This window comes from Oryx dammah, unplaced genomic scaffold, assembly GCF_014754425.2.
Source record: "Oryx dammah isolate SB20612 unplaced genomic scaffold, SCBI_Odam_1.1 HiC_scaffold_3, whole genome shotgun sequence".
Lineage (NCBI taxonomy): Eukaryota > Metazoa > Chordata > Mammalia > Artiodactyla > Bovidae > Oryx > Oryx dammah.
In genome coordinates, this window is record NW_024070187.1 from 45,740,735 (window position 1) to 45,761,760 (window position 21,026).

General features: G+C 36.8%; 1 protein-coding gene across 2 annotated transcripts in view; it reads left to right on the top strand.

The window, feature by feature from the left end:
- STIM2 (stromal interaction molecule 2) overlaps positions 1 to 21,026 on the top strand; it is a 182,429-nt gene that overhangs the window by 52,274 nt on the left and 109,129 nt on the right. For both annotated transcript variants that reach the window (XM_040237984.1, XM_040237985.1), the window contains exon 2: positions 15,268 to 15,398. In XM_040237984.1, the coding sequence (XP_040093918.1) occupies positions 15,268 to 15,398 (131 nt within the window). The remainder of the gene's footprint in view (positions 1 to 15,267; positions 15,399 to 21,026) is intronic.

Genomic DNA, 21,026 nt, shown 5'->3' on the forward strand with positions numbered 1-21,026 from the left:
ATGTGGCGGAGTTTTCTTAGGTTTTCTGTCAGAACAGTCTTCCTGTTGTAACTGTGCCAAAAAAAAAAAGAAAAAAAGGTTTATATGAGCTTAGTTTTTAGTCTCTAATCATTCAGAAATTTAGTTTATTCATCTAGATGTGTCTTTCTCTAAAATTATGAAGTACAGAGGAAAATGATTCATCATTATCTTTATGCTTGAGAATCAATAAAGTCTTTTATTTAATGGAGACTGCATACCATAGTGAAATTAATTGAAAGTCCGAGGAATCAATACAGTTTATCTTTTAAATATTTTTGTAATCTGCCTCATTCTATCTCACCTTATTAACATAACCTTAGTTTAGACCTTGTGGCTTGGGATAATAAAATAACTTGTCTCTCTGCCTCTAATCTGTTGTCCTTACATCTGCGTATTGGAGCTACCTGAATATTCTATTCCAAACATAAATCTGACACCATCCCACGGGTGTCTCTATGAGTTTCTCATTGCTATTGAGTTCACTAAACTTTTGAAGTTGTGGCGTAACTAGAGTGGTTTCTTGAATATTTAATTTCCATGAAGTCTTGCTATCTCTGACAGTTTTACACATCCCCCCCCCACATATTTGATTTTTTGTAAAATATTTTAATGTGTATGTTTCTTTTCATGTTTTAAGTACTATTTACTTAATTACTTATTAGTATTTATTAAAATACTTGATACAGGTTAATGTTAGTTGAGACAGGGGTATAAAATTATGACAAGATAGAAAACAGGACACATAACAGATAGTAAATAAGAAAGTGGCACAGACTTCTGGCAACCATCTTCATAGTTCTAAAGGCCAAACTTAGCTGAGGATTGCCAACCCTGCTAAGAATAATAAGAGACATTTTGAATGTTTGGAGAAAAATAAGGAAAGTAGCAGATTATTTCTGATCTTGTAATCATAATGGATGACAATAGAGAGTCAAACTCTTCACCACCCGTTTGACTCTCTCTTTTGTTAGGAAAGAAATTTGCTTGAAAATGGTAGATCCAAGTTATTTTGAGAGAATAGGATGAGAAAGGAACTAACTGTTCTCAGTGGCCAGGATATTTTCATTCTAGGGTCTAAAAACAACTTTAATAATCCTGTCGTCATGATCTCTGAGCAGTCTTAGAGACCAGGAATAGTATGTGAAGGCTGACAGGTTTTTTTTGAGGTATAATTGACATATAATAAATGGTTTCTATTAAAAGTGTACAGTTGGCAAAGTGTTAGTATATGTATATATACTTTGCCACAGTTAGAATATGTATATAAATCTTTGCCACAGTCAAGATAATTTACATAGCCATCATCCCCCCAAATTTCCTTTGCACTATGGAAGAGAAGACAGAAAAAGCAGTCCATGAGGAGGAGAATGACAATACTATGTTGTCCTGAAATCTGGAAAAAGAAGAGACTGATCAGCTGTGGCAGATACTTACTGATAGGCCAAGTAATACGAGAACTGAGAATTGACTACTGAATTTAATAATGTAGAGATCACTGGTGATTTTGACCAGGACTGTTTAGGTGAAGTGGTAAGAGCACAAACCTGACTGGAATGTATTTTAAAACATTTTTTAAATTCAATTTTTTAAAGGTTACTTTCCATTTTCAGTTATTACAAAATATTAGCTGTGTTTCTTCTGTTGTACAGTATTGGGTTGGCCAAAAAGTTTGCTTCGGGTTTTCATTACATCTTATGGAAAATCCTGAATGAACTTATTGGCCAGCTCAATACATCCTTGATCCTATCTTGACCCAGTAGTTTGAACCTCGTATTTCTCCACCCACATATTGCCCCTCTCCCCCAAGCACTAGTTTGCTTTCTATATCTGTGAGTCTGCTTCCTTTTAATTTTTTGTTATAGTCACTGGTTGTATTTTTTAGATTGCCCACGTAAGTAGTATCTTACAGTATTTGTCTTTTTCTTTCTGACTTATGTCACTCAGTATAATACCCTTCAAGTGTATCCAAATTGCTGCAAAACTTCATTCTTTTTTATAGCTAAGTAGTATTCCATTGTATTTATATACCATATCGTTTGTTCGTGGACCCTCGGGTTGCTTCCATATATTGGCAATTGTAAGTAATGCTGCTTTGAACATTGAGATGTGTATATCTTTTTGAATTAGTATTCTGATTTTTTTTTTCTTTTTTGGGGAGATATATACCCAGGAGCAAAATTGCTGGGTCAAATGGTAGTTCTGTTTTTAATTTTTTTAGAAACCTCCCTACTGTTTTCCATACTGGCTGCACTGGTTTACATTCCCACCAACTGTGTATGAGGGTTCTTTTTTCTCCACATGCTCTCCAATATTTGTTATTTGTGTTCTTATTGATGATAGCCATTCTGATAGGTATGAGGTGATAATCTCATTGTGTATTTGATTTGCATTTCTCTGATGATTACTGATGGTGAACATTTTTTCATGTCCCTACCTGTTGGCCATCTACATTTCCTCTTTGAAAAAATGTCTGTTTTCTTCTGTACATTTTTTAATTGAGTTTGTTTTTGATGTTGGGCAATCTGAGCTTTTTATATATGTTGGATATTAATCCCTTATTGGTCATATCATTCGCAAATACTTTCTCCCATTTGGTAGATTGTCTTTTTGTTGAGGGTTTCCTTTGCTATGCAAAGGCTTTTAAGTTTATTTAGGTCTCATTTGTTTATTTTTGCATTTATTTCCTTTGCTTTATAGAGACAGATCCAAAAAAATGTTGCTGTGATATATGTCAAAGAGTATTCCACCTATGTTTTCCTCTAGGAAAGTTTTATAGTATCTGTATCTGGTCTTATGTTTTGGTCTTTAATCCATTTTGAGTATACTTTTGTATATGGATTGGTGAATGTTCTGATTACTTTCTTTTAGATATAGCTGTCCAGTTTTGCTAGTATCACTTATTTGAGAGACTGTCTTTTCCATGGTATATTCTTGCTTCTTTTGTTGGAGATGAATTGACCATAAGTGTGTGGGTTTACTTCTGGACTCTCTGTTGTGTTTCATTGATCTGTATGTGTTTTTGTTCCAGTACCATATACTGTTTTGACTCTGTAGCTTTGTATTATAGTCTGAAGTCAGGAAACTTGACTCTTCCAGATCTGTTCTTTCTCAGATTTTTTTGGTTGGAGTGTATTTTAACAGAAAGGGAGGAGAGAAATTAGAGAGGGTAAATTAACAATGTTTTCAAGGAGATTTTCTGAAAGAGGAGTAGTGAAGTGAAATTAAAAGAAAAGTATTTTGCCTTTTTTTTTTTTAAGGATGAGAGTAAAGGATGTTTATATTCTGATGCTAGTAATCTGCTGAGAACAAAATGTTAAAATGTTAAGGATGAATACTTGGGAGTAGTGCTATTGAGGAGTTCAGTGGGGTGAGATTTAGTTCACAAGGGTAGAGATTAACATTATATAGAAAGTTGGATAATTCATCTGTGTCAGTAGGTCAGAGGCACAGTAAGAGGAGCAGACACTGGGAAGTTGATTGGTTATGAGAGTTTATGGAAACTCTCTTTTAATTGCTTCATTAAAAAGATTTTTTTTAGTGAAGCATGAGAAGCAGAGTCATTGCCATGAATAAGGATGAGGATAAGACATTAAGGGTTGAGGATCAGGAAGGTGTGAAATAGACGGGGAGAGTGAGTAGACCAGATAGTTACAGTATGATTACCTGGCAACATTAGGGTGCCGCTGAAGTCTGTGGTTATGAATTGCAGGCATCATGATCAGCCTTGTTCAGATGCATGGGTATAGAGGTACAGTAGGTGGAGAATTAGATTTTTATCAAGGTTGTGGCCTGGCTCACCAAGTGAGATAATAGAGAAGGAGGTGAGGGTGTTTACAGAGGGGTGATTATAGTGGGTGGCCATGGATTTAGCTATAACAGGAGGAGAGAAAAGACATTAGAGATGAGGGACAGTAATCCATGCAAGAGATGGTGACCCTGAATAGGGCAGAGTCTACATAATGTTTCAGAGGGAGAACCAGCAGGTTTCTTGAGGTCAGATGTGATGTGTATGAGTGTCTTCAAGAATGACTTTAGAGTTTCTGACTTGTAAGAGTGAAGTTGCTGTCTGCTAAAGTGTTCAGTTTGTTATCACATTTGCTGGTTTGGTCATATTTTGTTGATATGATTGTTCCATATAAAAGAGAAAGTTTTCTGGTGTAATTAAAAGTTAACCCATGACCACTCATTAACTTTCTGTATTGATTCATTCATTCAGTATATATTTACTGAGTGCTTGTTATGTTTCAGGTGATGAGAATATTGCACGAAATATTCTTTTTGGGTATTTTTGAAACTAAGAAGTCTTTTTCTTCTAACAGATTGTGGGATATAGGGAAAAATTAAGTTCTTTGGATTTGGACAGATCTAGGTTGAATTTCAGCAAAATGATTAAAACTTTTGACCCAGGAGTAAATTATTTTACATATGAGAGACTTGGCTAATTCATCGTGAGAAGCTCTAGTATGTTTCCAACTTGGTAGGGTTGTTGAGAGAAGTAGAATTAGCCAAGCAAAACAACTGGCAGTAAGTTATCCAACAAACTCTCTATTCCTTCTTTATCTTCTCTTTTTATATTTTAGGGTGTATTTGGTTTTGGGATCAGGCAAAAGATATTCAGAGTTAAGTCCAGTTAAAAACTAATGTTTTTGCTATCTGTTAAGATAATAGCAGTATAGTAGGAAGAGTACACTTAGATTGCAAGAGACTTGGCATTGAATTCCTGCTGTGCTGTTTACTTTCAACAGGCACTTTACCTTTTTGGATAATAATAAAAGGTATCTATTGAGTGTTGTTTGTGGACTTCTAAGTATGTGCCAACACTGTGTTAGATGTTTTATACATAGATATCTCATTTAATCCTAACAACAACCTTGTAAATATACTGTTATTCCCATTTCATAGATGAAGTAGTTAAGGCAAAGAAGTTAAATAACTTTCCTGAGGTTGTATAATAAGTGGCAGAATGAGAATGAATTGAAAGTTCTTTTTTCCCCTATAGAATGCTCAACCTTTCTCATCAGTAAAATTGGGATACTGTTTTTATTTTCTTATTGTTGTTGGTTTCTTGTGCTGAGAAAGAAGTGAAAGAGTGTCATGCTCTTAGATCAGTGCCTGGCAGTACCAGTAATGTTCTTTATTTCCCAAAGTGTTAATATAGGTAGAATGGTTTTAATAGTCTTTGTTTTCTACTTGTTTTGCTCATAGCTTTTTAAAAAATTGTAAAATATATATAACATCAAATTTATCATTTTAACCATTTTAAGAATATGAATTAGTGGCATAAAGTACATGCACAATGTTCTGGTTGTAATTTTGAATTACCATTTTCTTCCCTCCAAAACAAACGAAAATAAGCAAAGCTATTCCGTTCCTCTGTGCACATAATATTGCTAATCATCATTAGTGTTCATAGCATCCTGGGAAACCAGGAGTCAGTAAATACGTGTATACGTGCACCTGTTTACTTCTGTTTTTTCCACCTAGTCAGCAGTATTTTCCTGCATATGACAGATACAACAATGTCATGCACAGATATAGTATTGCTTTCTAGGAAGTTATAATATAAAATACAGTTGGAAGAATTAGGCATCTGTCAGTGAATCTAGAGATAAATACACCTGCATAAATACTCCTGTTCATTTATTAATATTTATTAATATTAATATTTAAAAATTGATTATTAAAATCAAAGGAACATATTGGTTAACCATGAATATAAGTGTAGATATTTTTGGGTTGAGGAATGTTTGGTAAATGAATTGCATATTGAGAGTTTTGAGGCAGAGGGGATTACCTTCTGTCTCCTACCTTTGAGAAGATTAGTGGGAACTTCTTGAGGTGACAAGGACAGCATGTTTTGTGTGGGTGGGGGAATAAGTGGGAGTAAAATAATCAGAGATGGTAAGTTGAAAGATGTCCCTGGAAAGTGAAAAGGGACCTAAGTAACTGAGTTTGTATCCAGTAGTCTGTTTAAAACATTTGGAAGGTATTTTTGGATTTAGCAGTTTTTAAGGGAAATTTTTAGCTAACAGATTGGGGAGTTTTTTCTCTTTACAAGAGTCAGACTACTTCTTTGTCAGTGAAGTCAGTCATTCAGAGCTCCAGTCATCAGTAAGAAGAGATTTCAAAGAACAGGCCCTTTATTTTCTGTTCAGTATAACACTTAAGCCATAATTTGATAATATCAGTGGATATTTGTCAAAAAAATAAATTAATCCTCCTATATGGCAGGTTTTTGTGATATGCTTGACACTGGGAAAATAAGGGGAAATAGACTCTTCCTTAAAGAGGATATCAAAAAAGAAAGAAGGCATTATTCACTTTCTTTTTGAATTTGAATCAGATTGTTGGTTTTTTGGAAAATGACACCGAATGGTAACCTCTGAAGATTTTAGAGAAAATATCTCAAAATACTCTGATTGCAGTATTTGATTTGATAAGTGGCTTGAACCATTAATGAAAGTACTAAATATGAACAATATTTGTTTAAAATTTTTCTCTCAGTGGTACTAATTAAGAAAATCCTAATCATGAGACTCATAAATAGTCGCCAGTGTGGTAAGTCAAGTTCTTGGCAATATATGATGTTACGCATTGTTAATGGGCTTCAGTTATTGGTTTGTGATTAAAAGTCAGCTGGCTCTCCTCCTTAGTTGTTATGAAATTGCTGACCTTCAAGGTTTTGTAGGAGGGAAACTAGCTTTAAAGACTGGATTTGCTTTTTCAGGTTCATTTATTTCTTAACTTCTTATTTTTCTTACATTTCTTAACTGTATCCCTACCTGTATCAATTGACTGGGACAAAAAAATAAAGAATATGGCATAAATATTGGTTTCTAGTAAAGGCTTACTGCAGCCACTTTTGATGCATTTTGTAACTATGTTGTTTGGTTACACTCAGCCAAATAGAAGTGTACCTTTGTTTTACCTAGACTTGTAGTTCAGAAATGTCAGTCATAGTTGCCTCCTTTCTCTGACTGCATTTCACTTGTCACTTCAGTCTGACCTTTTCCATCTGACCAACAGCTGTGATTGTGGTTTATGTTCTGTTACTTCCTGCCTGCAGTTGGAATAGGCTTTCAGTGGTGACAAGCATGTTAACTGAGACTGTAGTTTTCCTCTGTAGATTAAAATGAAACTGACTATGTAGGAAAGCATTTTTTTAAACTTGAAAGCACTACACAAAATATAAATTGTGACTTATCTGTGTGATAGTCACCAACAAGTCACAGTTCAGCTCAGTCGCTCAGTCGCGTCCGACCCTTTGTGACCCCGTGGACTGCAGCACTGCCTGTGCATCACCGGAGTTCACTCAAACTCATGTCCATTGAGTCGGTGATGCCATCCAGCTACCTCATCCTCTGTAGTCCCCTTCTCCTCCCACCTTCAGTCTTTCCCAGCTACTTAAAACTTTATCAGTAGTTTCTTGAATATTCTGTTTTTTAAAAATTTATTTTAATTCTCGGTTCCTTGTCATTCACTGAATAATAGCCCAGGCCACCAGATGCACATCCTCCTGCTTCTCCGCTTGCTAGTGCTTCCTTCCTCCTCCTAGGGAGGAGTGTTGTCTAGCAGAGGACAGTTCCTTGTAACGTGGGACTGACCTCCCCGCCCCACTCTTGTGAAGGCCAGAGGCAGCATCTGGGGAGAGGTGAACAGGGAGGAGCACTGAGTAATACCCTCTGCTGAGAGCCAGTCTGCCAGCAGACTGCTCTTTGTGGGTCTCAGACCTTATCTTACTTCCTCTTTGGGTTTGCTGTTTTCTCTTTTTTTAAAACCCTGCTTATTAAAATGCAATTTCTTTTGCATAATACTACCAAAAATGCAATTGCTTGCATATAAAAATCAGTCAGGCATAATTATTTATTAGGAGTGCCGATCCCCTGGAGGAAGGCATGGCAACCTACTCCAGTATTCTTGCTTGAAGAATTCCATGGACAGAGGAGTCTGGTGGGCTACAGTCCATAGGATCACAAAGAGTCAGACACAACTGAAGCAACTGAGCATGCACACACTGTATAACAATAATATGTATATCATAACATATATAATGATAGTAATGTATAGTAATCAATAAAATAGGCTTCTTTGGTGGCTCAGTGCTAAGGAATCTGCCTGCCAGTGCAGGGGATGTGGGTTCGATCCCTAAGTTGGGAAGATCCCCTGGAGAAGGAAATGGCAACCCTCTCCAGATTTCTTGCCTGGGAGATCCCATGGACAGAGGAGCCTGGTGGGCTACAATCCATGGGGTCTCAAAGAGTTGGACATGACTGAGTGACTAAAACAACAATCAGTAAAAACAAGCTTAGGCCTTGCCTTCATGAAATTTTATCTTTACTGCTCGAGTTTTAGAGCCTTGAATCTTAAATATTTTAAAGTTCTCCTTCCATTAATTTTTTTATAATGTGTTATATGTTTTGTTTGTATATTAAGTATTTATACAGCTGTCTTTGACAGTGGATAGATAAGATTTCATACTTCAGGCTCTTGGAAGCTACTGAATAGTTTTCATGAGAGGAGGAGTAATATTAATAGATTTCAACTAACTGCTTAGACTAACGTCAGTGTCGTAAAGAGGTAAGGGATTTTTATTGTCAGTTTCTGCATCTTAGTTTTCTAATCAGCCAAGTAACTTTGTGAAAAGTTTTTCTCTTCCAAACATTTGTATTGGAAACCAGTTAGGTAAGTAATTCAGTGAACACATTTTTTGAGTGCTTACTATGTGCCAGGCCCTGTTCTAGGCACTCAAGGAAGAGCAGTGCCTAAAATCTCATGATTGCATTATAGTGGAGTTGACAGTAAGAAAATAAATACATAATATATGCACTGTGATTAAGTGCTGTGAAGAAAAACATAGCAAATAGAAAAGGCGAGGAATGTTTTAGATGAGGAAAGATGACGACCTCTTAGGAGAAACATTTGTGCTGGAATGAAAAGAGTTACCAGCAATGGGTGTCTTGGGAAAAAGAGCTTTGCAGCTTGGGGAAACTGCAAATAGGGGGTTTCAGTTAGTAATCTAATAGTATTTTTTCCCCTTTTTGGCACGTTATAGTAATCTGTAGATCCCTCCATAATCTGGCCTTCATTGATACTGTCGGTTTTGTCTCTTAATTATCTTGTCAAATGGTAATAATAGTGCCTATTTTATAGGCAAAGTGAAATGTATAATATATAACATATAGATTTATGTGATGTGTAATAGACACTCCATAATTGATAGCTGTTGTCATCATTAGTTTGTTAGTATAACTATTAGCAGCTTATGTTCTTGCCTGTTGATGTCTTCCTAGAGAACACTTGCTCAGCTTTCAAGATTCAGTGTGAATATCATTTTCTTCTCAAATCTTTTTCTTGCTGAGCAGGCCTCCTCTCTTAAGTTTTGCTGCCATTATATATTCATTACATGTCTGTCATTGCATTTGCCATGTTTAACTTTGTTTTTACCCTTTATGTCCCTGGCTTCTAACCTGAAGCCTGGCATTTATATATTTTTCCAGGTAAATAACTTAAATTCAGAAGTTTATTTGGCTTCTGGTATTTATATATGTTTAAGCTTTCAGTTCTTCCCTGGTGGCTCAAATGGTAAAGAATCTACCTGCAATGTGAGAGACCTGGGTTCGATCCCTGGGTCAGACATATCCTCTGGAGAATGGAATGGCAACCAACTCCAGTGTTCTTGCCTGGAGAGTTCTATGGACAGAGAAGCCTGGCAGGCCACAGTCCATGGGATAGCAGAGTCAGACATGACTGACCTGTGCTTCTTCCAGCCCAGCATTTGTCATGATGTACTCTACATGTAAGTTAAATAAGCAGGGTGGACAATATACAGCCTGACGTACTCCTTTTCCTATTTGGAACTAGTGTGTTGCTCCATGTTCAGTTCTAACTGTTGCTTCCTGACCCGCGTACAGGTTTCTCAAGAGGCAGGTCAGGTGGTCTGCTATTCCCATCTCTTTCAGGATTTTCCATAGTTCATTGTGATCCACAAGCCTTTACCTCACAGTCAAAGGCTTTGGCATAGTCAGTTAAGCAGAAATAGATGTTTTTCTGGCACAGGTAATGGAGTTCAGACTTCACAACTCATCTAAGTTAGAATTCAAAGGCCTTAAGACACTGTACCAAACGGAAACAGAATTTCATGTGGGAAGATGGATCACTCTTGCCGTATCCTCAGCTCCTGTCTTTCCTTCTGCTGTTCCATCATGGCAAAACACCAAACCTTAGAGCAGTCTTTGTCATTTACCTCCCCGTCCCTTGGAAGCATGGGCTGTGAGTGCTGCCAGGGTTCCTGCAGCACTCCCTGGGGATTGCGCCTCCCAGTCTTGTCTCCGTTTGTCTTCCACTGTCACCAGACTGATCTCTCTATATGAATCTGATTTTGTTGGTCTTCTTGAAGTCCCTAGTGGGCTTCTCATAGTTTTCAGCATAAAAAATCCAAATTCCTTAGTATGGAAAAACTACTTTTAGAGTTTTTATCCCTTCTTCAGTCAGTTCAGTCACTCAGTCGTGTCCGACTCTTTGCGACCCCATGAATCACAGCACACCAGGCCTCCCTGTCCATCACCATCTTCCGGAGTTCACTCAGACTCACGTCCATCGAGTCAGTGATGCCGTCCAGCCATCTTATCCTCCGTCGTCCCCTTCTCCTCCTGCCCCCAATCCCTCCCAGCATCAGAGTCTTTTCCAGTGAGTCAACTCTTCACATGAGATGGCCAAAGTACTGGAGTTTCAGCTTTAGCATCATTCCTTTCAAGGAACACCCAGGGCTGATCTCCTTCAGAATGGACTGGTTGAATCTCCTTGCAGTCCCAGGGACTCTCAAGAGTCTTCTCCAACACCACAGTTCAAAAGCATCAATTCTTTGGTGCTCAGCCTTCTTCACAGTCTAACTCTCACATCCATACATGACCACTGGAAAAACCATAGCGTTGACTAGACAGACCTTAGTCAGCAAAGTAATGTCTCTGCTTTTGAATATACTATCTAGGTTGGTCATAACTTTTCTTCCAAGGAGTAAGCGTCTTTTAATTTCGTGGCTGCAGTCACCATCTGCAGTGATTTTGGAGCCCCCCAAAATAAAGTCTGACACTGTTTCCACTGTTTCCCCATCTATTTCCCATGAAGTGATGGGACCAGATGCCATGATCTTAGTTTTCTGAATGTTGAGCTTTAAGCCAACTTTTTCACTCTCCACTTTCACTTTCGTCAAGAGGCTTTTTAGTTCCTCTTCACTTTGTGCCATAAGGGTGGTGTCATCTGCATATCTGAGGTGATTGATATTTCTCCTGGCAATCTTGACTCCAGCTTGTGTTTCTTCCAGTCCAGCGTTTCTCGTGATGTACTCTGCATTTAAGTTAAATAAGCAGGGTGACAATATACAGCCTTGACATACTCCTTTTCCTATTTGAAACCAGTCTGTTGTTTTTGATCTCTTGTTTATTGATTTTTTTCCTCTGAATATAATTTGTGCCAGCCATATCAACCAGTTGCATTTCTCTTAGTGTTTCGTGTTCTTTTCATGCCACTGAATGTATGATGCATGCATTTCTCTCTTGCCCAAGGTCGTCAATACAGTCCTTTAAAACTCCCCATGTTTACCTCTAGAAAAGTTCTGCCTCTTCTTTCCCTGTCTGGATTAGGTGCTGTCCTTCCATGCTCTCATAGCACTCCACAATTAATGTTCTCAGTGCCAACAGCATGCCCTTTTCCTCCCTAGCCTGTGGGCTTTTTCAAGTACAGGATACTCTCTTAAATTTCTAATGCTGACCAGTGGTTTGCACAGTATAGAAGACTAGAACTTTGTGATTTAGTTAATGTATGAAGTAACAGAATTTACAGAGGTCCAAAATGTGTCCAGCGAAGTTGTGGGTATTACGAGCATGTGAGAAATGGAAGAACATGGCCCCTGCCCTTTTCATAAGCTTAGTTAATATGGACAAAATCTCTTTAAGCAATTAGAGGTTAAAGTGAAGGTCGCTCAGTTGTGTCCGACTCTTTGTGACCTCATTGACTGTACAGTCCATGGAATTCTCCAGGTCAAAATACTGGAGTGCGTAGCCTTTCCCTTCTCCAGGGGATCGTCCCAACTCAGGGATCAAACCCAGGTCTCTCGCATTGCAGGCGGATTCTTTACCAGGTGAGCCACAAGGGAAGCCAAAGCAGGACTTGTACCAGAAGTGGGGCTCGAACCCATGAAGATATAAATCCATTGGCTCTTAAGTCCAGTGCCTTAACCACTCAGCCATTCTGGTACAACATTAAAGAATGATTTGAGGATAAAGATACAGTTGAGAATTTCAGATTCCTTGGCATTTCATTATCTGCTCTTTGTTCTGTTTTTCCTTAACATTTACCACTCCTAACATGCTATTCCAGAGAAGGCACTGGCGACCAAATTCAGTACTCTTGCCTGGAAAATCCCATGGACGGAGGAGCCTGGTAGGCTGCAGTCCCTGGGGTTGCTAAGAGTCGGACACGACTGAGCAACGTCACTTTTCACTTTCATGCATTGGAGAAGGAAATGGCAACTCACTCCAGTGTCCTTGCCTGGAGAATCCCAGGGATGGGGGAGCCTGGTGGGCTGCCATCTCTGGGGTCGCACAGAGTTGGTCACGACTGACATAACTTAGCGGCAGCAGCAGCAACATGCTATTCATTTTGCTTATTTATTTTGTTGTGCTCATCTCCTCCACTAGAATGTAAATTTTATGAGAAATTTTTCTATTGTTCACTGCTATTTCCAATGCCTGACACATGGTAGTGCTCAGTAGGTATTTGTTGAATGGATTGAATGGCGTTCAGAGAAAGAAGTACTCAGAAGTTGGTTTTTATAAAATACGTCATGAAGAAGTTACATTCAGAGGTAGATTCTGAAAGATAGTGTTTTATTAATTTAAGTTAAAAAAAATACAATTTTGTTTACATACGAGTTTTTTTCCAGATTATAGGACTTCCTCCTTTTCTCTTTTTAACATTTTTACCGTCCTCACTGTTGACTTTGCTTAGTTTTAACAACAAAGCCTATTTAATCAGAGTGATGTGACCCTTTCCTTATGTGCTAGTTATAATAAACTAATTTCATATGCTTATTTGCAAAATATGTATAAAAATATGTCTTTGAGAGGCAATAACACATTATACACATAATCTTCTTTATGCCATATGTTGTTGTGATACCTGAGAGCTTATATATTTTTTTGCATCCATTCAGGAAAAGTTGTGGGCATCTCAGGGTTCTGGATGTTTTGTGAATTAGGGATTATACTTGACCATTATTTTTATAAGTTCTTAGATTTTTAGCAAATGTTAATCAGAGTTTTAAATATTTACACATTTATGTCACATAACTTATAATTTCATTTTTTTATTTTTATAGGCTTTTCTGTTTCCTTCCCTTTCAAGACTAAAGGACAAATAAGGTTTTGATTTAAAACTATTAAAAATGAATGTTAAATTGCCAAAATGGTCTGTAAGTAGAACATGTAGGTAATGAGGCTTAAATTGTTTTGTTTTGTTTTTAAAGGAAGTTATTAGTTGATCTCCACAATTGACTTCTTTTCTTATTTTTTTCCCCTCAGTGCAGAATTAGATACTCTTAGGTGGGCTGCCGTCTGTGGGGTCGCACAGAGTCGGACATGACTGAAGCGACTTGGCAGCAGCAGGTCATTATAACTGCAGTAGAGCTTAGTAAATATCTAGTCTACTTGCTTTATTTTGGAGGAGATGTAACTAAGACACAAGGACAAGTGATTTGTGCACAGTCAGTTAGTTTGTAATAAGACCAGATGATAAACTAGGTTTTAAACTATTGTTATAACCATTTTACACTGTTGCTGTTGTTCAGTCGCCAAGTCATGCCTGACTTTCTGCAGGCTCATGGACTTGCAGCACACCAGGCTCTCCTTTCCTTCACTGTCTCCCAGAGTTTGCTCGGATTCATGTCCATTGAGTCAGAGATGCTATCTAACCATCTTATCTTCTGCCACCCCTTTCTCCTTTTGCCTTGAATCTTTCCCATCTTCTGGGTCTTTTCCAGTGAGTCAACTCTTCACATAAAGTGGCCAGTATTGGAGCTTCAGTTTCAGCAAGAGTCCTTCCAGTGAATATTCAGGGTTGATTTCTTTTAGGAGTGACTGGTTTGATCTCCTTGCAGTCCAAGAGATTCTTAGGAATCTTCTCCAGCACCACAATTCAAAAACATCAGTTCTTTGGCTCTGACCAGCACCACAATTCAAAAACATCAGTTCTTTGGCTCTGAGCCTTCTTTATGGTCCAACTCTCATATCCATACATGACTACTGGAAAAATCATAGCTTTGATTTTAAACTTTAAGACCACACTATTTGTGGAAATACATGTGAATTTGATGATATTTTAAAAGGATATTATTTTACTTTAGTGACTTGGTATAAATCAGTTCTTGGACTCTGTCAATCTACCAGTCAGCCATATTGAGTATGAGTGAAGTTTTGACAGTACTTTTCCATTTTGGTGTATAGGCTGTTTACTATTTGAGGTCAGCAAGAGGTAATTTTTATTAATCTCATTTTAAGTCATGAAAAATGACTTATTCTCTCTAAATTGTTATTTTTTGACAATCTACATGTGAGGATTCACTCCTTTCCATACAAAAATATTTAGGCAGTAAATGTATGTTAAGAAAAAAATGAAGAACAAGGTTTTTAAAAATTTAGTTTTTCCTTGTTGAATCTAAGAAGTTACACATTTAGAGAATCATATGATGGATTCTTAGAATCTGTTAGAAAAATAAAAGACGTTTCTAAGGATCATGTCAATGTTCTACATTTCTTTTTCTTGTATTTTTTGTGATGTTGCCCTAAGGACTTACATTTTAAACTGAACTATATTAAAAAAACCTCTTGTGCTCTGTGATTTTTTTTTTTTTTAGTTTTTAAGGAGGGAGTTTATCTGTTTTTTTTGGGGGGGGGTTAATTTACAAATATTATGAGTTGGATAAGAAGATGATTGAAGATGTGGAAGAATGTGGACAACTTGAGTTTAGTATTGGTTGTAGTTTGATATCAATTAAGTTAGATTATTTATTTTTAGTCAGTATGTTCATATACTATACTTTTGATGTGAAGAATACGCTACTAGATAGAATTCTTAAAGCATCTTAGTTTGACTTAGCCTGAAATTTGTTGGTTTTGTTTGAAATTCAACTCTCTTGACTATAGCCTGTGTTTTGGGGTGGCAGGTTAGTAATTGCCCTTTGTTTTATTTCAGATCCATGCATGTCACTGAGTCCACCATGCTTCACAGAAGAAGATAGATTTAGTCTGGAAGCTCTTCAAACAATACATAAACAAATGGATGATGACAAAGATGGTGGAATCGAAGTAGATGAAAGTGATGAAGTAGGTGGAGACCCTTTTTCACTGATATTCTCTTGTAACAGTGTGACCAAGTTTATAGTCTTGAATTTTCCCATTATTCCTTATATGGCTCAACTCTTATTTTCCTCGTCTTTAGTTTTTTTTTTTACGTTTTAATTTTACTCTTTGTTTTAGCCGGATTTTTTCTTTTTTTATGCATATATGTCTTCCCAGTTTTATAAGAATCCTTGGCTTCATGTACTTGCGTTTGTCGAACATATATTCTGTTCTATGTCACCTATTTCTGTTTTATAAACCACCACCACATTTCATCATCTAAAACAACAACAATTTGTTATTTGTCCTGGTTCTCTGGGTTGATCGGGCTTTGCTGGGTACATTTTCTGTTCCCACAGTTATGGCCCAGGATCACGGTGGCAGTTGTATTCAGTTGTGATCTCTTTTGGGCTGAAATATCTCAAATGACTTTTTCCCCTTCAGTCTCTCCATTTGGCAGTTACTAACCTGTCATCATTCAGGGGGCTAGCTCAAACTTCCTCATAACATGACAACTGGCCTTCCAGGTTGCAGTGTTCCGAGAAAACAAGTTCCCATGTGAAAGTGCTTATCATACCCCTGCTTGCCAATACCTGTTAATATCAAATTTTAGAACAAGTTAATTGGCTGAATTCAGAGTTTGTGTGGGAGAGGATTATATGAAAATATGAATGCCAGTATATGTGGTTTATTGGGGGTCACCAGTGTCATAGTTGCCTGTAACCACTGTACAAATAAATAATGCTTCTTTTTTTAAAGGATTCTCACCTTACCCCTGGTCTGGTGTCCCTTTTAGTTTTCTTTTTTTCTGTATTTGATTATGGTCTCATTCTTACCAAATTTCCTGGTCATCTTTTAGGTTTGTTCAACCCTTTTGTTGTATCTGTCACTGTTGACACTGTTTCTCTTTTAGTTTATATAATACTAAATTACATTTTTTTCTACATTATTATCTTATGTTGTATAACAGTGACATCTTCTCATCACACTGTTGTCTAATCACATTGTTACGTAACAGTAGCATTCTCTAAAGATCCATTTTTGACCTGCTGTATCCCTGGTGCTTAAATGGTAAAGAATATGCCACCAGTGTGGGAGACCTGGTTTCGATCCCTGGGTTAGGAAGATCCCCTGGAGAAGGAAATGGCAACCCACTCCAGCGTTCTTGCCTGGAGAATTCAGTTCACAGAGGAGCCCGGAGTGCTACAGTCCATGGGGTTGCAAAGAGTTGGATACGACTGAGCAACTAACACTTTCAATACCTTCATAAAACATTTACCTTGAAACTCCTCATCTGTTTTTAGGTTACTCTTATTTCCTCCATCTCTAAGTCAATCCAGATTCTGACCTACATGTATGGCTTTCTGCCTGATGTCTTTTGAGGACTCTTGTTTTCAGCTTCGTTTATCTAAAACAAAATCCCAGATCCTCTCTTTGAAATCCTCAATGGCACTTGTGGACCTATTTTCTCCTTTTTTTTAAGTCTTCTAAGTCAGGAGTTGGCAGACTTTAATGTAGAGGACCAGGTTAAGGGTTGAAATGTATCCCACTCCCTAAATATTTTGAAGTCCTAACCCCCAGAACCTCATAGTGTGACCTTATCTGGAAATGGGTTTGTTTCAGGTGTAGTTATTTAATAGGAGTGTATAACGGAGTAGCATGGATCCTTAGTCCAGTATGACTGATGTCTTTGTAAGAGAAGAGAAAACCATGTGGAAAGGCAGATGTGGGGGGAAGATTATCATGTGACAGTGGACGCAGAGATTGGAGTTATGAAGTTACAAGTCAAGGAATGATAAGAAATGCTGATGACCCCAGAAACCAAGAGAAAGGCAACAAACAGGTTGTCCCCTAGAGCCTTTCAGAGAGCATGGCCCTGCTAACACTTGATTTCAGATTTATAGCCTCCAGACCTGAGAAAGAATAAATTTCTGTTATTTTAAGCCATTCAGTTTATGGCACTTTATTACAGCAGCCCTAGGAAACTAACATAGGCTAGCTAATAAATATTTTAGATGTTTGTGGGCCATATAATCTCTGTTGTATCTACTCATCGCTCCCATTGTAGTGCCAAGCAGCCACAGACAGTATATGGAGTAATGGTCATGGCTGTTTCAATAAAACTTTGTACGAAAACAAGTATCGGGCTGTAGCGTGTCAACCCCTGCTATAAATGAAGTTTTGTGTTTTTAGAATTAATTCCTCCCCCTTCTTTTACACTTATCTGTTCTAGTTATTGTTCCATTTTAATCTAGGTATTTATTATTTTATGGGTAGATTATCACTTCTACATTTTTCTGCTCTAATTCAACATGCATATCACTTTGAGAATGTTTTTCTCTAACTTAGAGGTTTAACTTAGAAGATTTGTTAGTACTTATTTGATCAGATATTAACTCTTGAGTCTTTTTTTTTTTTTACTGTCTCTGCATCAACTGATTTCTGCTTACTGAGCTAATAATCTCTTCTCATTGGGTTTAAATCATTTTGAATTGAGTTCACTTCCAGTAATACCAAAATCATGGCTTCAGTTTAAAATAGTCAAATTTATTTGTTTACTTTTAGAACTACAGATGACAAGATAGTCCTATTTTACATTGTTCTCAATGCTAAGAGTTGGACACAACTGAGTGACTTGCCTTTCACTTTTCACTTTCATGCACTGGAGAAGGAAATGGCAACCCACTCCAGTGTTCTTGCCTGGAGAATCCCAGGGATGGTGGAGCCTGGTGGGCTGCCGTCTATAGGGTCGCACAGAGTTGGACACGACTGAAGCGACTTAGCAGCAGCAACAGCAACTTAAAAAGTATTTGAAGTATGTAAATATATTGTATTGGTCAAAAAGTAGAGTGAATGAAATGAAGTTGATGGGTTGTTAGTTTTACTTACTAGAATGTAACAAAGTAGTTGTCATTTATTAAGGGTCACTTTGTTATACTGAGTAATTCATTCTCTCAGCATCATCACCATTTTTTCTTTCTTCCACTACAAAGACACACAATATACACAACAAAATTAAGCTATAAAACTACTTTTAGTTTTTTAGTAAAGCATTTAAAAGTAATGCTCTAGATTATTAGTGATAAATTGTTCATTCTAATCCTCTCAAGATTGTCTAAATGGTTTATTTAGTTGCCAGTATATTTACTTAGGATCATGAAGATCAGTATTCTAACATAAGTTTTATTTACTCCATAAATTATTACTATCCATATGAATTATGGAATAAATAGCATTTTATGTTCATATATTTGATGCTCTTTGTAAAGGAAATTATATTCTCTAGACTGAATATATTTCCTGAAAATATTGTTGTACATTTTCTTAATCATTTACAGTATTAGTTTGATCAAACTCCGTGTCAGCTCAGAGTGTCTAGTGTTAAGTAGATGAGTGCCCTGTTCAGTTTCATAATTCAGTCCATCAACTAAATTGGAAATAACTTTTAACACTAAACCTTGTACTGTGTTGAAAGGTTATAATTTTAAGTTATTACGCTAATGGTGCTGTATTCCTCTGGTTTTTGGTATTACTGAGGAACTAATCATTGTTTAACATTGTTTTGGGTTAGAAAATATATTAATTCAGAGGGATTATTTTGGAGAGAGTTAGAGGTGGGACTGGAAGAGCATATGTGGTTAATTTGGAAAGTTTTGGTATTAAAAAATGTTAAAAAAAAGATTAGTGTGCACTTTCACTTTTTAAAGCTAGAATAGTTTTAGGTAGCTACATTTCAGAAGTTATAAATTAAGATTGGTTCATTTTTAGCCTAAATAAGGTTAGATTTTTTAAATATTAAAAATCTACATAATAAAATTAGTTTTGTTATTAATTGATATATCAGGTTATAAATATTATTAATGGGGTGTTTTCTGACACCAAGCAGTTTTTCAGTTTTGTAACACCCAACTGCATTTCCAGGAATTCAATTCTGACACTCTCTACCTGGAGATAGTATCAGATCCTGAGTTAAAGGACTCAGTCCCATTATACTGCCCTTACTTCAGATGCTAGCCACAAATATCTGGTTATGTTTATGAACTTTAACCAACTGGCCTTGAATCTGAGATTCCCATGGCTCTTTCCTCAGATTTGAAAATTTGCTGGGTATGTATCTGAATAAAACGAAAACATGAATTCAAAACATACATGCACCACAGGTTCATAGCAGCGTTATTTAAAGTTGCCAAGATATGGAAGCAACCTCAGCATCCACCAATAGATGAATGTGTATAGATGATATGGTATACAATAGAAGATGACTTAGCCATAAAAAGAGTGAAATTTTGCCATTTGCAGCAACATGGATGGACTTTGAGGGTATTAGGCTGTTAAGTGAAATAAGTCAGACAGAGAAAGACAAATCCTGTATGATACCGCTGACATGTGAAATCTAAACATACAACACATTAGTGAATAATACAGAAAAGAAGCAGAGTCACAAAACTGAGAGCAAACTGTGATTACCAGTGGGGAGAGGGAAGTGCTGGAGGGAGCAATATAGTGGGCACAGGTATTAAGAGGTAAAATCTGTTAAGCTACAAGGATATATTGTATAACACAGGGAATATAGCCAATATTTTGTAATAACTATAAGTAGGGCTAGGGCCTTTAAAAATTGTTAGTCACTATTGTACACCTGTAAGTTAGATAATATTGTTCATAATTTGTACTTCAGTAAAAAAAAGAAAATTTGCTTCAATGGCTCACAGAACTCAAGAGAATACTTTACTAATGTTTACTGATTTATTAAAAAGAATATAACTCTGGAACAGCCAAATGGAAGAGATGTACAGGACAGGGTTTGATAGAAGGGACATGAAGCTTTCATGCCCTCTCTGGGCATGCCACCTTCCCAGTACCTCCCATACTGTGATGTGTTCACTAGCTCTCTGAATCTCAGGAGTTTTTACAGAGCTCAGTTTTCCCAGAGGTCAGGTGAGTGGTACTAAAATTTCCAATTCTCTAATCACTTGGTCTTTTTGGTGACCAGCTCCATCTTGAGGCTGCCTGGAGGCCTGACCCTTACTCATCTCATTAGGGTGAACTCAGGTGTGATCAAAGGAAAAAACACTATCACTGAGGAAATTCCTAGAGTTTTAAGAGCTCTATGCCAGGAACCAGGGATGAAGAACAAATATATTTGTTATTCTATCACAATTATAAAAATATTTAAATATGGAAAAACGGCAAAAACATATTATTTAATTATTAAAAGTACATTCAATGGGAAAGATCTGTTCCAATAGTGTGTTATTTATAGGCAGGTATTAAGTAAGCTTATGCAGATAATTGACAGCCTATTTGAATGTATTTGATTGCATAATAGTTTCTAGAATTACAAGTTATTTTAATCTTTTTACCTCATCATCAGATATTAAGTGCTCCAGTGTGTGAGGTGTTATCATTATCTCTGTGCCAAACAAAGTAAGCATGACTGTATAATTTATACTTCAGTGGAATTCTTATTCAGTCTTGTAAATTTTAATGAGATTCCAAATATTTTGTAATGAAAATAAAAACTATAAAACAAAGCTTACGTTTAAAGAACCTAGAATTCTATTGGTATGACAGTTAACCTTTAATGTTTAAAAACAGAAGACGATATCTTTC